We start from the raw sequence: 21435 nt of genomic DNA, 5'->3' as shown, positions 1-21435 counted from the left end.
ACGTTGGCACAAGCAAGGAACACATTCTTAACAGTGCCCAAAACAATGCACATACAGTAGTTATCCTATGTAATAGTAAGTCTGTTGCAAATGATTGTTACTACTTGTTCTTTAGGGTGTGAAGCCTGGTCCGGTTGATAGCATGGAGGTTCGGAAGCCAAATAACTTGTGTGCTGATGGAAAAAGGTAAGGTTAGAGGCACTTAAAATTAATGTTTTAGAAATCGGTATCACATATATTGGATATATATTTGGAGTTTGTAAATCTGCCTGTTATAATCCATGTTATTTGATGTTCACTGAGCTTTTACCCCTTTAAGCCATCAATTATGCCCAAAAAAAATATTTTAATGTTTTGCAGGAGTTCCCTTTACCAATATCTCATCCTGACATGGACATTCTCCATGTCTCAGAAACATCTGCTAACTTTACTCCACTTACTGCCTCTCATGTGACAACCGTGGACATGCCAGCCAACGTTCCTATGGTTGAGTCTGGAAGTGTACTGTCTTATCAACCTCCACAGCCAAAAACCCATGAAATTGTGAAGATACCTGATGCCCCTTCTACACCACCACTTCCATTAGGGGTGGGCGATACTGGGAATTTTGGTATTGATCCGATACCAAGTAAATACAGGGCTAGTATTGCCAATACCGATACTTTTTACTTGTAATGTCACGATCATTGAATAATTTTGTGATTTTGCCTTTAGTTAGTTGATTATTATTATGATAAAACACAGGACAAAGATTTGAGGCAAATGTAAATGTTTTTATTTTTGCTAAGTAGAACAATATAAAACAATGTAAAATAATATAACAAAATATGAACAAAGTCAACCACTCAACCAAAAATATCTGTAGCTGGTGTGACTTTGTCATCTGTATTCAGGAGGACATTCTTGTTGAGAGGATGTTTAAAGATCTTCAGGTTTCAAACACTCTTAGAGAGAAGGCTCACCATCATTTTTTACTTGCAGAAAAGTCTGTCTCGCAACTGTATGTATCCCCTTGCTTAGGTGCTAGTTCAGTTGTTACAAATTAATATTATGAATTAATATTTTTTTGAAGTTGTTACATTTTAGCACCTGTAGAAACTTTCAAAACAACTTTCATAATTCTTCATACAAGGTTTGTATGAAGAATTAATTTTAATGCGTATCATTTCAACAGTTCAAAAAATAACAGTTCATATTTATTAATAAATGTATATCTTCTGTATTTCATTGACATGCTGTAGAATCTTGCATTTTTTTTCTGTTCGGTGCTTACTAAAACGAATTTCCTTATTAAGGCCAATACAAAATCTACACAAAAAACTGATATGCATTGCAGTGTTACAAGTTATTGATACATTTCATCCACAAATTATACATTTAATTATTTTTGAAGTTCACCTGGTTTTGAGGTAGGAACAGAATCAGGTAATATCCAATAAACATTTCATTACATGTAGCTATTACTTAATGCAGTTGGTTGTCTTTAAAAAAATTATGAATGAAACACAACTCAACCAATACAGCAGATTTTATAGGGCTGTTCTATTAGTACAAAAAACGGAAACATTATGGACATGAATTAACAAAATGATAAACACATAGAAACAATAAAGGAATACCCCAACGCATCCAACTAGACTTGGTACCCTTTCCAAGATCAATACCCCAAAAGTGTTCACCCCCTTTCCCCCACACCTCCCAGGCCATCTTCTGTCTCGTTCCCTGGGTTATATCCGGGTGAGGGGTTTGGCAGTGGGTTTTCTGGTGCAATGGATCTTGTATCAAGATTAGATCCATTAATTAACCTGCCTGCAAGGTTATATTTTTATAGAATCATAAATAGGTAGGGCCTGTATCAAGAGATGTACTATAGTAAAAGCAAGGTCCACTGTCAAGATATGCCTAATGCTTAAAAAACTGTTTTCTGCTGGAGATAATATCAGTCTGATTCGATTGGACTAGTCTGCCCACCAGATTACTAAGCCAGTTAGTCAGTCCAAGTCATTGCTAATATCTTCAGGTCAGTGTGAAATAAATAAGCCTACAGTATATGACCCAACCTCTACAGGATCCTTCCACATTTTTATGAATAACTATTCAGACACCGTAGGGGACAATCAGTTTAATTACCTGTCCGTGGTAAAGGGAGGCTTCATCATAATAAGGTTGCTATTGTTGCACTACATTGTTTTACTTTTCTCAGCCTGGAATGATTCACAATCTCAATAAGCAGAACTAGGCTAACAGCTCTGGCTAAGCTATCGACAGACTCCACTATACTAGCAGGCTGGCTAACAGATGGTGGCACTGTTTGACACAATGAATCCAGGTTCCTGACATATGCTAAAACATTGTGTCAGAGTTTTCAGTAGTGTCTCTTCAGGTAAAGTCATCAGCTGTTTATGAGATGAGATGCGGAGGGTCGGCAGCTTACCATGAATATACCATGAATAAATAGCAACCAAGGCACAATTAATAATTAAATATTTAGTAAGTTAACACAAATAATAATTCATATTACTTGTCTACTGTTGTTTTTCACATTATCATAATTTCTCCACAAATTATTCAGGCACAGGACTCCTGTCTTTTGAACAGTGTATGAAAAGGGGTTTCATGCACAGTGAATTCATGATTACTTTTGTATTTAGTTCATTGACTTCTGCTCATCATGATTTGAGTTGACGGACATTTAGTGACATCGTGTGATTGGTCACGTGTGTGTGTGTGTGATGTGTTCATTTACCATCGTCTCCAGCCGGCAGTTAGATAACCAGTGAGGTGGAGCGGCGGTATTTGTGCAAAATTTTTGGCCAAAAAAGAGAAGAACCTTATAGACCAACAATTTGTATATTTTTGTTTTTAGTTGATGTTGGTATATTGTTTGTGAAGTATGACTGTTTTGACCTGACATCCACTGAAATGGACAAAAAAAATACAATTAATACAATTAAAGACTTGAAATGTGCATTATTATTATTATTTGGTGTAATTTATGGATGCCTTATAAAAAAAATAGTGTAACATAATTCAGGTCTGAAAGGGTTTTAATACAGTGGATATAAAAGGTGTACACACCCCTGTTAAAATGCCAGTTTTTTGTGATAAATCATGTCAGAACTTGCTCCACCTTTAAAACTGAAAACCAGGTTATTGTGAGTTTAAAATTTTTCATCAAAGGTTTCAGTTTGCTTTAAAGTGTGTGTCCCGTGCAAGTGTTACACTGGACCTGCCAGCCCTTTCAGACCCCCGGAATCTGCCCCAGCCGAACACTGTTTTACATAATTAGTATAAGAATCGTCCCTATTAGTGTACACATTCTCCTCCGCAGCATCACCATCCAGCCAGGGCATCAATTCATCTAATGGGTCATCATCAAACTATATAGAATAGTAAAAAAAAAAAGGGAATTACAGAATTTGTTTGTTTTAAATGGTTAATGAATTTGAAAAATACAAGAATGTGTTTGTATTGAAGGTCAAATCATATGGAAAAATTATTATGACGAAAAGAAAACGAAGAACGATTATTTCGAAGAACACAGGCTATAGTATTTTTGTTTGTTTATTAAGCCCTAGAAAATGTACAAACACTTACATTATTCAAAGATTATTAGAATTTCGTTTTCATTTTGATCCAATTTTAATGATGTACAAGGTAAAATAACAGACATTATCGACCAGTTTGCATAGATCAAATGATATATGCATGAATTGCTGTAAATAGGCCTAAAGCATGGTTGCTTGATAAATCCAATACATTTCAAAGAATGTAAGATGTCGGTAAAGACCTCAGCCAGCTGCCTAGCACAAGCTCTGAGCACAAGCTCGGGGATGCCATCAGGACCAGAAGCCTTGCGTGCATTCACCCTGCTCAGTGCAGAAGACACTTCTGTGGTGGATAGACTGAGGGGGAGGCGTCTGGGGGGATTTCAACGTTAATGGCTGGGTCTTTGTTGCCCCTGTCAAAGTGTGTGTAGAACATGTTTAACTCATCGGTGAAGGAGATGTTCCTGGCTGTGGGGGTGGGGTTGTTTGGCCTGTAGTCAGTGATGGCTTGGATGCCCTGCAACAAGCAGCATTGTGCGCCTTAAGCAGTTGTCAGACCTGTCTATTCATCCAGGGCTTCTGGTTGGGGGAGGTCTTTATTAGTTAATGGGTGGTGACATTGTTGGTGCAGATGTTGATATAATCCAGAATAGAGGAAGCATACGTTTCATGTCTGTATGGGAGTCAAGGGTGGCTTGAGTGGCAAACAGACTCCAGTGTGTTGAAACTGGTGCTGTAGAAGTGAGTCTGACCCTTCTGGCCACACACTGAATGTTCTCACTGATGGTTTGATGTTTGATAAGGGGTAAGTACTTGGGGAGTAGAAATAGTGAAAGATGGTCAGATTGCCCATGTGGGGGAGGGGAATGGCTTTGTAAGCCTCCGGAATGCTTGTGAACACAAGGTCTAGTGCAGGGGTGTTGGTTTATCCTTTAAATTTGTTCCCAGTTAAGACCTAAACAACCAGGTGAGGGTAGAACAAGGTGAGAGTGAAAATCTGCAGACACTCGGCCCTCTGTGGAATCGGTTTGACACCCCTGGTCTAGTGTATTGTCTCCTCTGGTGGGGCAGTAGTCATTTTGGTGGAATTTGGGAAAATCTGTTTTCAGATTTGAATGGTTGAAATCCCCTGCAATCACTAAAACACCATCTTGGTATTTTGTCTGCTATTTGCTAATGGCTGCCGGCAGTTCTTTCATTGCTAGCCTAGCATTTACATTCGGGGGTATGTAGACTGCCATAACAATATTAGCAAGCAAGCAGGCATGTTTATTTATATAGCACAATTCATACACAGAAGCAATTCAGTGTGCTTTACAAAGAAAAAAATACAATAGCATAAAAATAAATACTCGAATGAAAACATCAAAACAACATCATAATAATAATAAATAGAATAAAAATGGGATAAAGACATTGGAAGCTATAAAAGCTGGAAGGCTAAACAGTGCGGTTTAGTTTAAGCGCTGTCATAACTAAACCATGTGAAAAAAGAAGTGTTTATAACCTGAATTAAAAAATGTATACATTTGGGGCACGTCTAAGATATTCTGGTAGATATTCCAGTTGTGTACAGCATAACTGCTAAACGCAGCCTGGCCATGTTTAGTTTGGACTCTGGGCTCTACTAGCTGACCTGTGTTCATGGATCTAGGAGCCCTGCTCGGTTAATATTCTTCAAACATATCAGAAATGTATTCGGGGGCCTAAACAATTCAGTGATTTTTAAATTAAAAGCAACACTTTAAAATCTACTCTGAAATGACTGGAAGCCAGTGCAAAGATTTAAGATCCAGAGTGATGTGCTCTGTTCTCTTGGTCCTGGTTAACATTCTAGCAGCAGGATTCTGAATTAGCTGCTGCTGTTTTACAGACTTTGGGCAGTCCAGTTAAGAGGCCATTACAGTAGTCCCTACTTGAGATAAAAGCATGGACTCTCTTAGTCAGATCACAGACCATATGAAAAAAATTACCAATGATTACTTTTTAGAAACGGATTGTTCGTATTTCAATTTCTGTTTTGATTATGCATCAGCCAATGATATTCATTAATGATTATGTTTGAAGAGGACTTTAATTCAATATTTTACAGTTTCCTTACCAATGTTTGTGGAATGTTTCATGTACATCAGAATGTGATAATGCTGAAAACCTTACTTACTGTATTGTTCTGTATTGTGTATAGGTGGTACCTGAAGCTAGGTGGATATGGGCTGTCCTACTATCAATATCATGTTCAATATCTAAATACCAGCTACACTGTTTGAACAAGAGCTATCATGGGTTTGAGGCTGGCAGTGCTTCTCTATGGTTTTTCAGTTGCTGTTAGAAAGTAATCATATTCTTTCAAATGGACCAACTTCCAAAACATAGAAGAAATAAACCATTTTTGGTCCTTTGGATACTAGCCTCTGCTCTCAATGACATCTCTGTTCAACTCCACTCAGGAGATAGTGTTTGTGCTGCATGGACTGAACGTGACACAGATAAACAGACACATCTACTTTGCATTTATTCTTATCATATATCTCTTGACCATTTTTTAAAATCTAACACTGATCATTATCATTGTTACCATAAGAATTCATCGAACCAACACAATTAATTAAATGGAGCGCACAATTGTAATTATAATCAGATCTAGTTGTAACTTAATTGCTGACTGTGTACATGCGTAAGTTACAAGGCTTATCAATATCACTGCCCCATCATTATATATATATATATATATATATATATATATATATATATATATATACACTCACCTAAAGGATTATTAGGAACACCTGTTCAATTTCTCATTAATGCAATTATCTAATCAACCAATCACATGGCAGTTGCTTCAATGCATGATGTGGTCCTGGTTAAGACAATCTCCTGAACTCCAAACTGAATGTCAGAATGGGAAAGGAAGGTGATTTAAGCAATTTTGAGCGTGGCATGGTTGTTGGTGCCAGACGGGCCGGTCTGAGTATTTCACAATCTGCTCAGTTACTGGGATATTCACGCACAACCATTTCTAGGGTTTACAAAGAATGGTGTGAAAAGGGAAACACATCCAGTATGCGGCAGTCCTGTGGGCGAAAATGCCTTGTTGATGCTAGAGGTCAGAGGAGAATGGGCCGACTGATTCAAGCTGATAGAAGAGCAATTTTGACTGAAATAACCACTTGTTACAACCGAGGAATGCAGCAAAGCATGTCCATCCCTTTATGACCACCATGTACCCATCCTCTGATGGCTACTTCCAGCAGGGTAATGCACCATGTCACAAAGCTCGAATAATTTCAAATTGGTTTCTTGAACATGACAATGAGTTCACTGTACCGAAATGGCCCCCACAGTCACCAGATCTCAACTCACTAGAGCATCTTTGGGATGTGGTGGAATGGGCGCTTCGTGCCCTGGATGTGCATCCCACAAATCTCCATCAACTGCGAGATGCTATCCTATCAATATGGGCCGACATTTCTAAAGAATGCTTTCAGCACCTTGTTGAATCAATGCCACGTAGAATTAAGGCAGTTCTGAAGGCGAAAGGTGGTCAAACACAGTATTAGTATGGTGTTCCTAATAATCCTTTAGATGAGTGTATACAGTATCTCACAAAAATGAGTACACCCCTTACATTTTTGTAAATATTTGTGAATATCTTTTCATGTGACAACACTGAAGAAATGACACTTTGCTACAATGTAAAGTAGTGAGTGTACTACAGTGTAAATTATACAATCTGTATAATTATACAAAATTACACAGCCATTACTGTCTAAACCGCTGGCAACAAAAGTGAATACACCCCTAAGTGAAAATTTCCAAATTGGGCCCAAAGTGTCAATATTTTGTGTGGCCACCATCATTTTCCAGCACTGCCATAACCCTCTTGGGCATGGAGTGCACCAGTGTTGCCACTTGAGTCCTCTGCCACTCATCACAGAGCTGGTGGATGTTAGAGAACTTGTGCTCCTCCACCTTCCGTTTGAGGATGCCCCACAGATGCTCAATAGGGTTTAGGTCTGGAGACATGCCTGGCCAGTCAATCACCTTTAACTTCAACTTCTTTAGCATGGCAGTGGTCATCTTGGAGGTGTGTTTGGGGTCGTTATCATGTTGGAATACTGCCCTGCGGCCCAGTCTCCGAAGGGAGGGGATCATGCTCTGCTTCAGTATGTCAAAGTACATGTTGGCATTCATGGTTCCCTCAATGAACTGTAGCTCCCCAGTGTCGGCAGCACTCATGCAGCCCCAGACCATGACACTGCCACCACCATGCTTGACTGTAGGCAAGACACACTTGTCTTTGTACTACTCACTTGGTTGCCGCCACACACACTTGACACCATCATCATATTCTTCCGCTTATCCGGGGCCGGGTCGCGGGGGCAGCAGTCTAAGCAGAAATGCCCAGACTTCCCTCTCCCTAGACACTTTCTCCAGCTCTTCCGGGGGGACACCGAGGCGTTCCCAGGCCAGCCGGGAGACATAGTCCCTCCAGCGTGTCCTAGGTCTTCCCCGGGGTCTCCCAGTGGGACGGGACCAGAACACCTTCCCAGGAAGGCGTTCCAGAGGCATCGAAACAGATGCCCAAGCCACCTCAGCTGACCCCTCTCGATGTGGAGGAGCAGCGGCTCTACTCTGAGCTCCTCCCGGGATCTCTAAGGGATCGCCCAGCCACCCTGCGGAGAAAGCTCATTTCGGCCGCCTGTATCCGGGAACTTGTCCTTTTGGTCATGACCCAAAGCTCATGACCATAGGTGAGAGTAGGAACGTAGATTGACCGGTAAATCGAGAGCTTCGCCTTGTGGCTCTGCTCGTTCTTCACCACGACAGACCGATACATCGACCGCGTTACTGCAGAAGCTGCACCGATCCGTCTGTCAATCTCACGTTCCATCCTTCCCTCACTCGTGAACAAGACCCCTAGATACTTAAACTCCTCCACTTGAGGCAGGCACTCCCCACCAACCTGAAGTGGGCAAGCCATCCTTTTCCGATAAAGGACCATGACTTGGTTTTTGTGCATCATCTTTAGAACAACCTTCCTTCTGGGACAACATTCATTCAGACCAATTTGATGCAGTGTGTGACGTATGGTCTGAGCAATGACAGGCTGACCCCGCACCCCCCACCCCTTCATCCTCTGCAGCAATGCTGGCAGCACTCATAAGTCTATTTCCCAAAGAGAACCTCTGGATATGATGCTGAGCATGTGCACTCAACTTCTTTGGTCGACCATGGCAAGGTCTGTTCTGAGTGGAACATGTCCTGTTAAACCACTGTATGGTCTTGGCCACTGTGCTGCAATCTTTATGTAGAGCAACAATTATTTTTTTCAGATCCTCAGAGAGTTCTGCATGAGGTGCCTTGTTGAACTTCCAGTGACCAGTATGATGGAGTGTGAGAGCCTGCTACCAGTGTGTGCAAAACTGGTCAAGAACTACAGGAAACGTATGATCTCTGTAATTGCAAACAAAGATTTCTGTACCAAACATTAAGTTCTGGTTTTCTGATGTATCAAATACTTAGGTCATGCAATAAAATGCTAATTAATTATTTAAAAATCGTACAATGTGATTTTCTGGATTTTGTTTCATAGATTCCATATCCCACAGTTGAAGTGTACCTATGATCAAAATTACAGACCTCTACATGCTTTGTAAGTAGGAAAACCTGCAAAATCGGGTAGTGTATCAAAAACTTATTCTCCCCACTGTAAATTTTATGCTTGTCACCTGTGATTGGTCATAATGTTTTTCTCACCAGTGTATACACACTGTATATCTTAAGAATTTCAGAAATATGCAAAAGATTTTAAATGTGCTTTAAATCTTTGTTTTATGTTGTGAATATGACCATGAAAAACATTATTTTGCTTTGGTTTTAGAATCTCATTGTTATGATCTGTATGTCATGGTCTCATTTGGAAAGTGACCTCTGAGTGAGAAGTGTGTGTCATCACTCCATGTCACGTTGCTATGGCAGTTCAGATTCTGCCCAATAAAAGAGTGGTTCAGAGGGTGGAGAAATGCCATTCCCAGGTATGATCTGGTCCGGACAGCAGTGGTAATTTGCTTTTATCCAGCACGGAGACGAGACAGAACCATGTGATTGATGACCATTTTTGTACCCTATTTGAATCATGCCTCAACTTTATTGTTCAACATCGAACAACCTCAAGATAACATTCTTTATTGGAGGAATATAATCTAATTTACTAAATTCTTTATTGTAATGGCTTCTCCCTAACTTTTTGTTCTACTTTTTGTTCAACAATTTGTTAAGCTGTTTTTAACTATAATGCTTAATGTACTCTAGAATGTGATTTTGTTACATATAAAACTGTCTTGTTGTGTACTGGATGTAGCAGGGTACTGAAGCAGGTTGGTGGTTTGGGATGTCCTACAATCATGTTCAAAATATGGATACCAGATACCCTGTTTGAAGGAGAGCTTCATTGTAGTGACAGTGGCAGATATGCTGTATGGTCAGCTGTTAATGTTCAAATTTAATCTTTTTTTTTTATTGACCAACTGTTAAAAACTGACTCAAGTCTTGTGTGTCTGTTGTCAATGGCATCCCTGTTCAACTCCTCCCAGGAGATAGTGTTTGTGCTGCATGGACTGAATGTGACACAGACAAACAGACACATCTACTTTGTATTTATTCTCATCCTCTATCTCTTCACCATTTTTATTAATCTAACATTGATCTTTGCTATTTTTCTGGAGAAAATGTTTCAAAATCCAATGTATTTATTCCTCTGTAATCTGTGTATCAATGGGATCATTGGTGCTTCATCTTTCTACCCAAAGATACTTTTTGACATTTTATCTGATTCTCATGTGATAACCTACATTGGGTGCTTGACCCAGGTATTTGTCACCTTCTTCTATATTTACTGTGAATTCACAAACCTGTCAGTGATGGCTTATGACAGATATGTTGCCATCTGTAAGCCACTCCACTACCACTGTATTATGACTATTAGAAAAGTGTGGACACTGATTTTTTTAACGTGGATTTTTTCTTGGCTAGAATGTAGCCTTGGAATAGTACTATTAGCTAGGTTGCCTCTCTGTGGCGTTGACATTGATAAACTCTACTGCGCAAACTGGGCAGTGGTGAAACTCTCATGTGTTGACACCACACTTAACAACGTTTATGGCTTAATTCTAACGTTTTCTCACTTCTTTCAAACTATATTCATTCTGATTTCCTATGTAAACATCGTCAAAGTAGCTCTACTTTCCCGGGCAGAGAGGAGGAAGTTCATGCAGACCTGTCTGCCTCATCTAATTACCCTGGCTAACTTTGAAATGTCTCTCTTCTTCGATGTGATGTACGCTCGTTATGGCAGCAACACCAGTCTGTTGGCCCTGAGGAATATCATGGCTGTGGAGTTTCTAGTTGTCCCTCCTCTGGTAAATCCTATCATATATGGGATGAACCTCAGTCATATTCGGAAAAGAGTAGGACAGATGTTCAAATGTAAATTTGCTGTCCGGAGATAAGTGTTGTCATGATGCAGTTGTAAATTATGGTATTGTTGTACGAGTTAAATTATGTTTGTTTATAAAGAAAACTTGGTAGCTGCAAGAAAGTTCAACCTTGTAGTTGCGTGGGATAATATAGTCAATATGTTTTCCTTTGGTTGTCTTTGTTGGATGGCAGGACCTGAGGCGCAGAGCAGTAATAGAGGGACTATTATTTTATTTGTTTACAAAAGCAACAACAAAGTTTATGAAAGCAACCACAAACTGAGACGTATTTTGCACAAACAATGACCCACACCTAGATGGGAAAACCAGAAACCTAAACATAATTCCTAATTAGAGATCACGCAAGGCAGCTGCCTCTTATTGGGGACAACAACAAACAAAAAACATAGAGATGCCTACAGGGCCTCCCTGCAGTCAGGCCCTGCCATTGTGTTAGTTGTGCCAATGGACTTGATAAGTTAACCCATGACCAATACACACCATAGCCATGACAGTGATCACACTTTAAATTACTATAAAAATTATATTTTAATCTGTTTTTAGTTTTTGTCTTAGTAATTTACATTATAAAAACATGTGTATACTTATGATTACTAAAGTGTACCCAATCTTATGATTTGGTTGTACAATTAATGCATGTGCAATCATTTTTTGCCCCTGGTCATCTCTCTATGAACACTTTATGTATTGAATAGAAATTTAGCACATAATAAACCCAAAGGGTGATAACTCACTCCCCTGAAAGAGATGCAGACATCAGCAAATGAGTTGTGTGACTCAGCAACTGAGTTTTTGTGAGTCTACTGTAGATGTCAATACTACCCTTTACTGGTAGGGGGCCAAACACATTTACTGGATGCACTAGGGTTAATCCTTGTTCTATAAGATACTATTTTCTTTCAATAAAAGAATAAACGTTCTGTTTAAAAAAAAATACACCATCCATTTTTGATCATTGTGATCAAAGCCGGTTTAATGTGCATACAGTTCTGTCTGGGCATTTTGTCAATATGATTTTTTGTGGTGGGTGTGGTAGCATACTAACATTGGATTACATTCATTGGGCGAGTATCATGGATGCAAATTGTGCCTGGTGTAAAACAACAAGAAAAGGAAAACTACCTTTTCTTATTAAGTTTACTTCCACCACAAATAGCATCTATGAACTTTATGGCTTTTTCCACTGGCTGTTTTAACAGCTTATTTGCCAGTAATAAGCTCACTAGTATATACTAACTTACTACTTGGAATTGTCATAAGAACTGAGCAATTGTTAGCGAGATTGAAGATTAACTTTACACTGCCAAAGCTATTTCATTTCATAGCACAACATCGCATACTTCAAAAATCCACCAGAAAGTCGGAATATAACCATCAATAATTTTAAGCTTCCTATAATATGGCTTCTGAAGGTTGTGGCCAGCAAAGTTTTTGTCTATCCTGAACAAATCCTAATGCATTACTTGCTTTGACTGCAGCGAGGCTCAAACACTGGTCCCCTTCAAGAGCGTTTGCATCTCTAACCACTATGATATTTAACAAAGGCTTACGCAATCCGGCAAAAAAACATTAACACACTACCAGTGGTGTAACTGTGCAGCTAATTTAGCCAATATTGTTATTATAAGTCCCCCCAAAAAAAGGTTTCTATTTGGTATTCATGCACATATAGATACAGTGGGTATTGAAAAGAATCACCCCCCTTTAAAATAATCACATTTTGTTGCTTTGCAGCCTGAAATGAATACAGACACAGTTATTGTTTCATTCAGCTGTATTTACTCAGTGCAACTTATAACATCCAAGTGAAAGATATAGCACCAACATGTCAGGAAAAAAATAAAAAAACATATTCACTGAGTTGAAAAAAGGATCACCCCCTTGTGTCAGTATTTTGTTGAACCACATTTTGCTTTAATTTCAGCCTTTTTTTGTCTGTTGGGATATGTCTCTACTAACTTTGCACATCTCGATGTTGCAATATTTCACCACTCTCTTTGCAGAACTGCTCAAGTTAAATTTGATGATGACCGTTTGTGGACTCAATCAATCAATCAATCAAATTTTATTTGTAAAGCGCCTTACAACAGCCAAAAGGTGCACAAGGCGCTTTCCATTAAAAGCTTCAGTAGACAACAGAATATAAAAAATATTAAAACATATAAAAATATAAGATAAATAAAGAAAAATGTATATGTACATATATATACACATACACCCACATACGCATATACACACACATACACATACATACACATAAAATATATAAAATGAGCAGTCGAGTCAGAGATTAAGTGTTAAAAGCCTGTCTGAACAGATGTGTTTTCAACTGCGCTTTAAAAACACTGAACACGGTAATGTTACGCAGGGATGGTGGTAAAGCGTTCCACAGAGTTGGGCCCTGAACTGCAAATGATCGGCCTCCAAACTTTTTGTATTTGAATTTGGGAACGACCAGAGAGGTGTGTTCAGAGGAGCGGAGAGCTCTAGCAGGTTGGTAGACCGTTACTAATTCGGTGAGGTAGGCCGGGGCCAGTCCATTGATGGCCTTGAATACAAACAGCAGGACCTTGTACTCCACCCTAAACCGCACCGGAAGCCAATGGAGCGAGCAGAGGACTGGGGTGATGTGTGAGCGTTTGGAGGTGTTTGAGAGGAGACGTGCTGCTGCATTTTGTACCAGTTGAAGTCGATTGAGGAGTGATTTATTAAGTCCAGTGTAGAGGGCATTACAGTAGTCAATCCTCGAGCTGATGAAGGCATGAATGGCTTTTTCAAGGTCAGCTTGGGACAAGAATGTTTTGACCTTACTAAGAAGCCTTAGCTGGTAAAAGCTCGCCTTAACAACCGCACTAATCTGTTTATCAAATTGCATACTTTTGTCAAAAATAACACCCAGGTTACGCACAGTGGATGCAAACTGGGGTGTGAGAGGGCCAAAACTTGGAGAACTGCAGGGTGAATCCGGGCTAAACAGAATGTATTCAGTCTTACCTTCATTCAAGTGAAGGAAATTCTGAGAAAGCCACAGTTTAATGTCCTGAATTGAGTTATGGAGAGGGTCCAGCGTAGAACGATTGTTCAGAACCACAGGAAGGTAGATCTGAAGGTCGTCTGCATAGAAATGGAATTGAACGTTATGATTGGAGATGAGTTGACCAAGAGGCAGCATATAGAGTGAGAACAGAATAGGACCGAGAATGGAACCCTGACGCACACCGGATGACAAAGGGGCAGCTGAGGAGGAAAAATCATTTAGCATAACTGAAAAAGTTCTATCAATAAGATATGAAGAGAACCAATTGAGCACTGCGCCCTGCAGACCGACAACATGTTGAAGACGGGAGATGAGGATGGCATGATCCACGGTGTCAAATGCTGTCTTCAAGTCATTCCACAGATTTTCAATGGGGTTTAAATCTGGGCTCTGACTTTTCTATAGAAAATAATCACCCCCCTTTAAAATAATCACATTTTGTTGCTTTGCAGTCTGAAATGAAAACGGACAAAACATTTTTTTTTTATTCAGCTGTATTTACAACTTATTACATCCAAGTGAAAGATATAATACCAAAAAAAAAACAGAATCACTGAGTTGGATAAAGAATCACCCCCCTCCTAAAAATGTCTTGTAAACCCAACCAGGTGTAGCGAATCACCTTCTCAATAGCACACAAAGCCAATTGACTTTCAACTGTGATCAGCTATTGTCATTTTGATTAGCTCAGCATGGAACAAGCTTTTCCTGAAGCCTTTGGTAGTGCAACTGAAGAAAACAATCAACTATGGGTGGCAAGGCATTGTCAAAAGATCTCCGGGATAAAGTTGTGGACAGGCACAACATGGTGTTCGTTATAGATAATCCATGACTAGCACAGAACTCTAACAACAAACGACCACTCAAGTTCAGATCAGGGAGGCCGTTCCTCCCTATCATGCCTCTCCAGGTGTCTCCATCATTGCCCAGGTGTGCGTTGAAGTCCCCCAGCAGAATTATGGAGTCCCCTACTGGGACCCCATACAGGACTCCATTCAGGGTCTCCAAAAAGGCCAAATACTCCGAACTACTGTTCGGAGCATATGCACAAACAACAGTCAGAGATTCCCCCCCCACAACCCATAGGCGTAGGGAGGCGACCCTCTCATCCACTGGGGTAAACTCCAACATAGCGGCACCCAGCCCCTGCCCGGCGCCTCACACCCTGGGCAACTCCAGAGAACAATAAAGTCCATCCCCTATCCAGGAGTACGGTTCCAGAACCGAGACTGTGAGTGGATGTAAGCCCCACCAGATCTAACTGATAGCTCTCCACCTCCCTCACAAGTTCCGGCTCCTTCCCCCACAGAGAGGTGACGTTCCACGTCCCCAGAGCCAGCCCCTGCCACCCGTGCCTGGTCCGTCAATGCCCCTGGCCTTCACTGCCACCCATATGGCAGCCCACCCAACCCCAGCGGTTCCTCCCATAAGTGGTGGGGCCATAGGATGGAGAGGGGGGTGCCACGTTGCTTTTTCGGTCGGATCCCCGACCGGGCTCCGTGGCAAACCCGACCACCAAGCGCTCGCCGGCGAGCCCTCCCTCTGGGCCATCACTGGGATATTACTCATTATATTATTAAAATAATGATAGTATTTTGTTATGAACAATCTGACACTCTGATGCTAGCTAATAAAAGAGAGGTTCAGGAAATAGAAGTGTCATACCCAGGTATGATCTGGCCTAGTCAAGAGGAGTTTACTCTAACCTTCAGTACAGAGACCATACAATAACCGACTCAATTGTTGTTTTTACGCTGTTTTGATAGTTGAGCAATCATTCACTTACTATAAATACCTTGAAATTATTATTTATTTGTGATCTAAATTATTTAGTTTAACAGTATAATGGTTAATCAACACCAAAATGTATTTGTGGTAAATATCATACTAACTGCGTTATACACGGCGTAGTGTGCAACCCATTGTTTTCTTGGTGACTATGGTCCCAACTGCCTTGAGATCAATGACAAGATCCTCCCGTGTAGATTTGGGCTGATTCCTCACTGTTCTCATGATCATTGCAACTCCACGAGGTGAGATCTTGCATGGAGCCCCAGACAGAGGGAGATTGACAGTTCTTTTGTGTATCTTCCATTTGCCAATAATTGCACCAACTGTTGTCACCTTCTCACCAAGGTGCTTGGTGATGGTCTTATAGCCCATTCCAGCCTTGTATAGGTCTACAATATTGTCCCTGACATCCTTGGACTGCTCTTTGATCTTGGCCAAATATAAAGGATTACTTCATAGCGTTCAATATTCTTTTTTTTTGTTGTCTTTTACACAGCTGTTTTTGGGAAAGTGATTGACCTAACCACATCATAACATAAAGATGAAGTCTTAGGTATTCAGGAAGATCCTGAACCTTTATGCAGTTCAGCTAATTTGTGCCCTTCGATATACTAATTTGTGCCCTTCGAAACATAGTGGTTGTATTACACAATCCCTCTGCAAAGCCGTCCGTTTGTCCGTTTGACTTCCGGGGAGAGTATCTGCTGGCGTTGTTTCTGAATTGCCGCTTTTCCTTAGAAACTGTCCTTGTAACGTATTGTTTGTCTTTTGTTTTTATGAGTTTGCTTTATGTTATTGTCTTTACCCTCTGGCTATTCTGGATGTGAAGTTGGACATCAGTCGACTGCCTCGTTTTTGCCTCGTTTTGAAAAATCACTAACATCATAAAGCTAGTAGCTAATCTTGGCGTGGTTTGTGAGCTGGGTAGCCGAAACGCTAATGTTACAACCGCGTTGAACTGTGTTGAAGGACTTCCGATTTTATTCCACTTCAATGGACACCTCTGCATTTTGATAACATCAACATCACACCGGATTTCACCTGAAACACGTTTTAAACTTGATTGGCTCATACTTTCCTCCAGACTACCACATTGCTGGCTGGTTAGCTCTACAGTTCATATATCCCTCTTTGGCCTGCGTTGTGTCATCCTGGTCTTCACCTGTTTGTTGTGACCTGGGCTCCAGCAGACGACTTACTCTGAGTAAGTCACCACTGTCTTTTTGTCTGTTGTCTACTGGTGAGGGCTGTGTGTGCTGTGGGGTCTTTTAGCAGCCAGGGTCTGGTACTGGCTAGGTTGGTTTTATAGTCTGTCTTGTGTTTCCGTGTGATTGTTCTGACAACTCAACTGGATCCATAATCTTTGCCATGTATCAGCAACCATACCTCCACCTGCTTCTGCTGTTGACATTGTACCCTGGATTATTAAGGCTCACACCCAACATTCGTCCTCCTATAATATTCTACTCCCGTTTGGATCTACTAGCTTTGAATAACAACTACCCACCTCCTCCTGTTGTAACCCAGCGTGCCCGTGCGTCTGGCATTTTCTGTAGACGTCTCTATCAACATCGAGGCTCCCGACGTAACTGGTCTACCAACTCTAACACCTATAGCAACATAATCTCCATATGGTCTCAGTCCCGTCCTCCTAGATACCCTCCATATCGAACTATAAATCATTCTTTTCTTCGCCCCCTCCAACCTATGACCATCTGCACCCCCACTGCACCCTGTCGAACTACCAATCTTGCTCTCCTCAACACCCGTTCTATTAACAATAAAGCTCCACTGCTACATGAATTAATACTGGATAACAAACTGGACTTCCTTTTTCTCACGGAAACCTGGCAACTGACAGATGATTTTTTATCACTCAATTTAGCTACTCCCCCTGGTTACAATTATCTGTGCCACCCCCGTCTCACTGGTCGTGGTGGTGGCCTAGCTGTATTATACAATTCCACTAACAAATTAACTGAACTGTCATTTACCTCATTCTCCTCATTTGAATACATTGCTTTCAAAGCATCATGCTCCCTGACCACCATTCTTATATATCGTCCCCCAAAACACAACGAATCATTTGTATCTGATCTAGCAGACCTACTCACAATCATTACACCTTCCTCACCCCACCTACTCCTGCTCGGTGATATGAATATTCATGTTGACACACCAAACTCCAAACTTGCCTCTGATTTTATTGCTGTATTGGACTGTTTTAATATCACCCAGCACGTCCATTTCCCCACTCACATTAAGGGCCACACACTCGACCTTGTCTGCTCTGTCGGCCTTAACCTCTCAGATATTTCCCCTTCTGTTTTCCCCCTGTCTGATCACAAGATTTTACATTTTTCTTTCTCCTCCAAAATACCCCACAACACTGATAAGCGTCTAATCTCCTTCCGTAATATCAAAGCTGTCGACCCTCTCCATCTCTCCACTGCCATTTGCTCTGCACTACCCCTGGAACATGCTCCCAACAACCCTGATGATCTGGCAAATCAGTTCAACAGCGCTCTCTCTTCCTCCCTTAACACTCTGGCACCACTTAGAGCTAAGCATGTTTCATTCACCACCTCATCTCCCTGGTTTACTCCTGAGCTCCGTTCTCTGAAGCAGGTTGGCAGACGCCTGGAACGCCTGGCTAGATCAACGGGGCTCACTATTCACACCGAAGCATACAAACATCACTTCTCTACATACAGAGATGCCCTCAGTACTGCTCGGTCCTCCTACTTCTGCAACATTATCAGTAGCTCTAATATGAACTCACATACCTTATTCTCAACAGTCAACAAGCTACTTCAGCCTCGCCATAACAACCATACCTCACATACTCTCCCTGCCAGCACTTTCCTTTCATTCTTCAAAGACAAAATCAAAAAAATCAATGCATCACTGTTAGGTCAGTTTCACTGTTCCCTTTCTCCAACCGCTGATTACTCACTCTGTCCACCGCCTGTCCTTCGCACTCACCTTCATACATTTTCCCCCATTGACTCTGACTATATCACCAAAATTATACTCTCGTCCAAAACAACTTCCTGTTCCCTTGATCCCATTCCAGCCTCTCTCATTAAAGCCTGCCTGCCTGCACTCTGTCCCTACATCACACGCATCATTAACCTATCCCTCACCCATGGCATTGTCCCGTCCATCTATAAAACTGCTGCTGTCACTCCCATCTTAAAGAAGCCTGGACTAGATACCACCATCCTGAACAATTTCCGCCCGATATCCAACCTCCCCTTCCTTGCCAAAACCCTGGAAAGGACGGTTGCCTCTCAACTCCAACAACACCTGCTTCACAATGACCTGTTTGAACCCCTCCAGTCTGGTTTCCGCCCACTCCACAGCACAGAGACTGCACTACTCAAAGTTGTCAATGACCTCCTCATCTCTGCTGATGCTGGTTCCCTCAACATCCTGATTCTCCTGGATCTGAGTGCCGCATTTGACACCGTGAGTCACCAGATCCTCCTCACCAGGCTCAGGGGTCTGGGTGTTGAGGGAACCGCACTCTCCTGGCTGCAAACCTACCTCACAAATCGAACCCATTACATCTCCCTCAGTCACCAAAAATCTGAAATATCTACAGTCACGCAGGGGGTCCCCCAGGGCTCTGTTCTGGGTCCCTTACTCTTCATTATTTACATCCTCCCCCTTGGTCAGATCCTCCGCCACTTCAACCTTAATTTCCACTGCTACGCTGATGACACACAGATTTATCTCAGCACCAAGTCTCTCACCAACCCACCTCTGGCCCATATTGAATCATGTCTCTCTGAAATAAAAAAATGGATGCATCACAACTTCCTCAAACTCAACAGTGAAAAAACAGAACTTCTTCTCATTGGCACCAAATCCAACCTTAGTAAAACTGGCACATTCTCTCTCACCATTGACAACACTGTAGTTTCTCCTTCCCCCTGTGCTCGCAACCTTGGGGTCATCCTTGACTCCACCCTCTGTTTCGAGCAACACATTAAACATACTGTCAAATCATCTTTCTTTCATCTTCGTAACATTGCAAAACTCAAATCCTCCCTCCCCCCACCTGCAGCTGAAACTCTGATTCATGCATTCATCTCCTCCCGTCTTGACTATTGTAACTCCCTCTTGTCCGGCATCAACTCCTCATACCTCCATAAGCTCCAAATGGTTCAAAACTCTGCTGCGAGGCTTCTTACTCATTCAAAGTCCTGGCAGCACATCACCCCCATCCTCTGTGAGCTTCACTGGCTCCCTGTCAAACAGCGCATTGAATACAAAATACTCCTCCTGACTTACAAAGCCCTCCACAAACTTGCTCCCCCCTACCTCTCGGACCTTCTTCAACACTATCAACCTTCACGCTCACTCCGCTCTTGTACAGCAGGCCACCTCATCATCCCCAGATCCAAGCTACGGAGCTTTGGTGATAGGGCATTTTCCAGGGTTGCTCCCCGGCTCTGGAACTCACTGCCACAATCCATCCTTGACTCTGACTCTCTTAACACCTTCCGACTACGCCTTAAGCCATTTCTGTTTAAACAAGCCTTCCCATAGCCCCTTTGTTGTTGTATATTTTATTTCTCAGTGTTCTTTGTTTTGCTTGTTTTTGTAAAGCGTCTTTGGGTCATTGAAAAGCGCTATATAAATCCCATGTATTATTATTATTATTATTATTATACTTCATAGGCAAGTATTTCAAGTATAAAAAATTTTTATCCAACGATAGCAGTGTGATTTTCAGCTGATACCCCAGAGAGAATTACATAAATCTTGGAAGATGCCAGTCCACATAATAGCACACCGAAGTATGGCTGAGACCGGACATTTATGTCCTCCCCTCTGCACCAATCCTAACTTTGAGGGCACAATTCTGATCAGAGTTAGACTCAGGGAGACTGATGCATGTGTAGGTTTTGTTCAATATAAATTATTACAGAGCACAGACAAGACTTGGGCAGGCCGGGATCGGTACACATTTGGCATAAACAGCAAGCAGGTAAGGAGTGAGCAGGAGGAGGTCGAGGCAGGCAGAGCTCAGTCCACTGGAGACACACTATGAGTTGGAGTTGGAGCAGCCTGTGATTTTTATTGTTCACATAGATTTTCGGTGATAATTTGAATCCAGCCCTCAGTCGGTAGGTAATTTGCATCTCAATGACTTACACAATGTACAGTAAAGATTTTGATATTTAATTAATTTTCATATAAGCCCCGATGTGTGATTTAAGTGTTCCTTGAATTTTATGAGCAGTGTATAACTTACAGTTTGTTTAGGTCTGTCCATATTGTCTCATCCGGAAATAAACCTCTAGAGGTGGCGATGTGTGTCATCACTCTCTCCAGATACTCTGATACTGCTCAATAAATGTGGCGTGGAGAGTAGAGAAGTGTCATACCCATTTATGATCTGGTCTGTTGTTTGCATTATTTTTAGTAATTCCTCCATCACCAATTTACTTGGAATACTTTAAATTGATTATTTGACTCATACAGTTCAATATTTTGTAGTTTTCTCTCCTTACTTTGTGTTCAATTATCAACCTTGATGTACGTCAAT

The 21435-nt window shown here is 41.3% G+C and overlaps 1 protein-coding gene across 1 annotated transcript; it reads left to right on the top strand.

The window, feature by feature from the left end:
• Window positions 1-10117: 10117 nt before the first annotated feature.
• LOC105009216 (olfactory receptor 4S1-like) lies at window positions 10118-11059 on the top strand. The gene has a single exon (XM_013134672.2). The coding sequence runs from the start codon at window positions 10118-10120 to the stop codon at window positions 11057-11059; it is 942 nt and encodes a 313-aa protein (XP_012990126.1).
• Window positions 11060-21435: the final 10376 nt, after the last annotated feature.

This window comes from Esox lucius, chromosome 7 (assembly GCF_011004845.1).
Source record: "Esox lucius isolate fEsoLuc1 chromosome 7, fEsoLuc1.pri, whole genome shotgun sequence".
Classification (NCBI taxonomy): Eukaryota; Metazoa; Chordata; class Actinopteri; order Esociformes; family Esocidae; genus Esox; species Esox lucius.
This window is presented reverse-complemented; position numbering and strand designations above follow the sequence as displayed.

What these genes read in the sequence shown, in the direction of transcription:
- LOC105009216 (XM_013134672.2), top strand. Translation starts at nt 10,118, where the DNA reads ATGGCATCCCTGTTCAACTCCTCCCAGGAGATAGTGTTTGTGCTGCAT.